Genomic DNA, 6,000 nt, shown 5'->3' with positions numbered 1-6,000 from the left:
ATTCCTTCTGGTGGGGGTGTCCAGAACAAGGGGACATAACCTTAAAATTAGAACTAGGCTGCTCAAGGATGATGTGAGGAAGCACTTCTTCACACAAGGGTACTGGAAATCTAGAACTCTCTCCCCCAAAAGGCTGTGGAAGATGGGTGTCAACTGAAAATTTCAAAACTGAGATTGAGAGAGATTTGTTTGGCAAGTGTATTAAAGGTTACGGAAACAAGGTGGGTAAATTGAGTTGAGATACAGAACAGTCATGATCTAACTGAATGGGGGAACAGGCTTGAGGAGCTGAATGGCCTATTCCTGTTCCTAGCTACTCGTTGGCATTACCCAGATCAGCCATCAGGGAAGCTTACCATTATTTGCTTTAATAAAATACTCTACAATACACATACTGTTCACACTGTAAAATGTGTAAATCAAGTTTATTTGTTCTCAAAGAGTTCCATTATGAAATAAAATTACTGCCACGAACTTTACAAGCTGCCAAGGATATAGGAATAATAAATTAAGGGTACTGCCACTTAAAAAATATGCATATTCTACATCAAAATTTAAAAAAAACCTCTTGCCACAAAGTCAGTTATTTCCCAACTAAAAAGAAAACCATACCAAGTTACAGGAGTATTAATACTACAGTACATGTATACACAGACATGCTTGGTTCAACAGACTCTGCAGGTACTGTTAAAAGGCAATTATGTTTCAGCATAGTTCCAGAAAATTGCTCATGCAACTCTAGTAATGTGGCATTACCAGCTTTAACTTGTGTGCTTTGTGCATGTCTACGTTCCTCCATTCTGTAAATCTCATGTGATGGTACAGTACAACGACAAGGCTCTGCGTCCCACACAGCAGCCAATTTACTGGAGCCATCAGCCAAACTCGCAAGCAATTGTATCAAAGCTGCACTTTCATTTCAAAACTGCTGCATGCACTGGAGCTCAATATAGTGTGTACTGATTCTGTTACATTTAGGGTTTTTTGTTATGATTGTTTTTGTTGATAATCTTGGCAGTGAAAGACAAAGAAAAGAGGAGCAAATGAAAAAAAGAAAAATACAATTAGCACTTTGAAAAAATTCCTATTATATCTTAATTGAAACCACGGTACATACACAGTTTACAATCATAGTTAGCATGCTTCCTTTAATTTACACATGGGCTAAACACATTCACAATATTCTCTTACTTCCACCATTAAGAAATATATAATTTAACTAGACTGCTAATGATGAACCTATTAACATTCAGTGCACATGATTAGCATAAATCAGTATGGTATGATGAATTGAGACACAGGATGAATACAAAACATTCTACAATATGGTCCATCAAACAGAAACCTGCGTGCTGGGCCCAGTTCAGATTGAGTAGTGTTCTGATTCAGCTGGCACAATTCGCAAATCGAACTCGCTTCCTTTTCTTGTAGTAAACATAAACATGATGCAGCAAATGAATGCTCCATTTTATTTAAGAATCAGCCTCCTTGCTTTTGTTGGCCTACCTCAGCTGTCATTTAACACTTATCAAACTATTCAGTATACGCTCCTCAAATAAAAAATCAACTTTCAAAAGATCTTTTTCCAGATACAATAAAAACACAATGGGGGCCAATTTCTTTAGCATTATTGTAACACTGCTATGAAAATATATTAAAAATATACCCAAGTAAAAGAATTTTGAGAGGAGGGGACAGGGAGGACCAGGTCTATCTCAGCTTATGTAGACCAATAAAAGTAATTCTTTAATAACCATTTGTATTTTTCAATCTAAATGGAGTTGTGTGGTAGAAAAAACAAATTTGTTGGCAGACTAGCTCCTCTGTTATTACCAACACGTGTCTCAAAGTCAAATCTATAGACCGCCTGTGGGAGGATATCCAGAAACAGATCACACAAATTTACAGAATTCCATTTGTTTGCAATTTTGCAATCAGCTGCAACTTGGTGCTTTTTACATTTTCAAACCTTGCACTCATCTACCACCCCAAAAAGGGATATTAGTGAGTGCTGTATTAAAGGAGCCATGTTGTGATGGTGTGCCTCAGTAGTGCAGTTAAAATATTTGTTCCCTTTTTGAAAATTAGCGTAATTGGAATAAATAATAAAAATACAGGTTTGCTGCTTTCTGGGTATGGTTAAAACTCTTGAGCCTATTTACATCTACTGTTGCTTAAACAGTTTCCTGTAATGATAAAAAGTTAACTTCTCTAGATCCTACACATTGTAAAAATAGATATTACGCTGCTAATACAATACTCATGGTTAAAACTGTACAGCTGTTCTTTTGTTCTACGCTCTGGTAAAAACAGTCAGCTGGGTTTGCACTGGGGCACGTAGTAACACTTGAACCTGCAGTCGGTTGTCCAACACTGTCCGCTACAAGGGGAAGGCGGGGGGGGGGGGGGGGGGGGAAATCTTCACCGCCATGCGATAAAACTACTAACTACTCTCTGAGGACTAGTGAGATTAAATAAAGACAAGCTAAGCAAGACGCTCTAGCAGAAGGGAAATTAGTTGACTGGGATCTATGGGGAAATAAAGGTGTTTTCTTCTTTACGGGAGTTAGCAGAATGCGGTCTTGATGCCCCTCTGGAGTAAAGGCAGAGTGCTGGCTTTAAGTTGGGCAGAGCACTGCGAAAAGAATAAAAACACATTTTTAGCATCCAGGTAGAATTGGAAATTACATAGACTATACAGCAAATAAACAGGCCATTCGGCCCAACCAGTCCATGCCGGCATTTACGTTCTACTTAAGCCTCCTCCCATCCTTCCTCATCCAACTACCAGCATAACCCTCTATTCCCTTCTCCCTCATCTGCTTATCTAGCTTCCCCTTAAATGCATCTATACTGTTCGCCTCAACTATTCCCTGAGTTAGAGAGTTCCACATTCTCACCACTCCGTGGGGAAAAGTGTTTCTTCTGAATTCTCTATACGATTTCTTGGTGACCATCATATTGATGGCCTCTAGTTTTGCTCTTCCCCCACAAGTGGAAACACAGGGGCGAATTTTAACCTAAAAAAACCCCAAGTGGACTAGGAGCGTGGAGGTACTTAAATTGTTAAAAATCGGAATCCTGACCTGAACCCGCCCACTTCCAGTTTTAATGGAGGTGGGACAGGAGCCAAAACGGGGGCAGGCAGCCAACTGGCTGCCAGGAGGCAGGATATCAATTTAAATATTTTAATGAGGCTGGAAGTTTCTTCTTAACCGCCATTTTGTTTTTAACGGTAGCTGGTCAGGGTTTACACACCTCGCAAAATCCGGCAGTTACAGCAAGGAGAGGACTGCTGTATCCAGGAGGTAAGTGCCTTTACACCTACCTCTTAGCAGGATCCCTATCTAGCCCAACTCCCGTGATCAGAGACACCCCTCACGAGGCCTCCGATCGCCTTCCCGGACACCCGCCCCCACCCCCACCGATGATCCTGGGGCCAGCCACGATTTTTCTTGCCCCCCCCCACTCCGATCATCCTGAGGGCCCAATCCTCCGGAGGCTGGTCCCGACCCCAACCGATTCCATCATCCCTTCTCTGTGAAGCCTAGTGCCACAGGCCTAACTGCCTGGTGCCAGCCAGCCTCGCCATCTGGCTGGCTGCGGGTGGGGAAACAGAGGCTTCAGATGCAAATCAGGCCCTGCCGATGTGGGAAACCCGTTCTCCTGCCCGCCTCAGAGACCCCACCCCTGCCCCCAACCTGGCTTCCCCATGAAAATCCAGCCCACTCACTCTGTCTACTCTTATCAAAACCTTTCAAAATTTTAAAGAACTCTTAGATCACCCCTCAGCCTTCTATTTTCAAGAGAAAAGTGACCCAGCCTAATCATCCTTTCCTGATAGGTGTACCCTTGCATTTCGGCTATCATCCTTGTAAATCTTCTCTGCACCCTCTCTATCCTTTTTATAATATGGTGACCAGAATTGCACAGTACTCCAAGTGTGGTCTAACCAAGGTTCGATACAAGTTTAGCATAACTTCCCTACTTTTCAATTCTATCCCTCTAGAAATAGAACCTAGTGCTTGGTTTGCTTTTTTATGACCTTATTAACCCGCGTTGCAACTTTGTGTTTTGTGTATTTGTACTCCCAGATCCCTTTGCTCCTCTACCCCATTTAGATTCTTATTTTCCAAGTAATATGTGACCTTATTTTTCTTACCAAAATGTAATACCTCACACTTATGTGTTGAAATTCATTTGTCAATTATATGCCCATTCTGCAAGTTTATTAATGCCTTCTTGTAATTTGTTGCAGTCCTTCTCAGTGTTGACTATCCCCCCCAATCTGGTGTTTAACTACCTCCACGCTCCTAGCCCACCTGTTTTTTTTTTAGGTTAAAATCCCCCCCCCCCCACCGTGTAAATCGTTAATATAAATTGTGAACAACTATAAATTAATGATTCAACTTGAAGAAAAACAGTGTTTGAAAAAAAATCAAATGTAGGTAGTGCACATTCACTGCGAAAAAGTTAAACAAAGAGAGAGGAAAGAAGAGAATGGAAGTCATTTTCAGGCAGTCTGCTTGTAGTGTTCATTTAAAAGATGTATATTTCTGAATGGCAAGGTACACTATGGATACAATCGGCTGGTTTATGAACTACATTCCTCTCTGTGGTATTTTTGGGCAGCTATTAACCAGTTTATTGTAAATAGGTTAACGCTTGCCTAAGAATAGCACAGAAGGGACACAATATGAATGTGTTACTTCTCATAATAAACTCTGTCAATCAAAAATAAACCCCATAGTTGCTGCTAAAGCTATTTTATCAAACCACTCTAGTCAATGAAATCATTGGACAAAAAAAACTCATGAGAATTGCACCAACTTTCCAATCAGTGCTGGTGGCAGGAGAGGCTCCTCACCATCACGGTATACTTGGAACGTTATTGCCATGGTCACCGAATGAGCACGTTATCCTGATTCAATATAAATCTGAATGGAGAAGGCCAGTGGATGTTTGATTTCTATATACTTTTAACAATTTAATTTTAGTTAGTCTAACACAAGTGGTTAGGATGTTGTCGGTAAAGTACATGGATTTGAAGATGGGGCGATCTATGGGTATAGTTGTTTGGAGCCTGCAATAATTATGTTTCTCCTCCTCTCCTGAAGCTTTTGACTTCTTGCTGGGGTATGATTCCAGCTCTTCAAACAATGGGCCATTATTTGGGTGTGCTCCGCGATAGTGAGTGCGGGCAGGTTGCCCGGCCGCAGGGAACATCAACTGTGAGCCTGATTTTGTTCTCACCCAAAGTCCACATATGTAGCAACCAAGAGTGGGAATTCTGGATGACTTTCCCTCTCATCCAAGGGAGCTGTGGTCAAATGAAGCACCCCAACTGCACCCTAAATGGGGAATTGAACCTGGGATCTTCTGCAACAGTTTTTAAACAACTTTTCAGGGATGCTGCATTACTTGTAAAGAGGTCGGAGTGATTTTTGGGCTAATTATGAAGAATTTAAAAAGTATTTCAATTTTTAAAAAGTAAATATCCCCACTCCAATATATCCTTCCCGAGGTGTGGTACCCAAACTGAACACAGTACTTCGATCAGGTACTCTGACCATGGCTCTGTACACTAAAGCATCACTTCCTCACTTCGGAATTCAAACCCCCTCGAGATAAAGGCCAATATTCCATTAGCCTTTTTGATGACTTTGCATATCTGTGCACTAGTTTTTAATGACTTGTATACATGGACATCCAAACTCTCCACAGTTTCTAGACTCACACCTTTAAAAAAAATATTCTGAATTGTCTTTCTTGGATCCAAAGTGGATGACCTCACACTTCCCCACAATGAACTCCATTTTCCATCATTTTGCCCACTCACTTAATCCATCTTTGTAACTTCCTGCTCCCATCTACACAACTTACTATGCCTCCTATTCAGAAAATCTATGTTCCAGTTTCTTTGTTTGGTGGTCCACGGGGAAGGAGTGGGGCCAGCAGGAGGGTGAAGGCAGAAGCACCTAAAAGAAATGAGTCTGCTAT

At 41.3% G+C, this 6,000-nt stretch overlaps 1 protein-coding gene across 6 annotated transcripts in view; it reads right to left on the bottom strand.

Moving 5' to 3' along the window:
• Positions 1 to 392: 392 nt before the first annotated feature.
• LOC147120966 (fasciculation and elongation protein zeta-2-like) overlaps positions 393 to 6,000 on the bottom strand; it is a 185,391-nt gene continuing 179,783 nt past the window's right edge. For all 6 annotated transcript variants that reach the window (XM_085979982.1, XM_085979979.1, XM_085979989.1 and 3 more), the window contains one exon: positions 393 to 2,635. Coding sequence is in view for 5 of the 6 variants with exons in the window: in XM_085979979.1 (XP_085836105.1) it covers positions 2,619 to 2,635 (17 nt within the window). In the remaining variant the exon portion in view is untranslated. The remainder of the gene's footprint in view (positions 2,636 to 6,000) is intronic.

The sequence above is a fragment of the Somniosus microcephalus genome, chromosome 3 (genome assembly GCF_052327205.1).
Source record: "Somniosus microcephalus isolate GS21.2 chromosome 3, FLI_Smic_1.0, whole genome shotgun sequence".
Lineage (NCBI taxonomy): Eukaryota > Metazoa > Chordata > Chondrichthyes > Squaliformes > Somniosidae > Somniosus > Somniosus microcephalus.
Note: the sequence above shows the minus strand (reverse complement) of the source record. Positions and strands in the feature narration are given on the sequence as shown.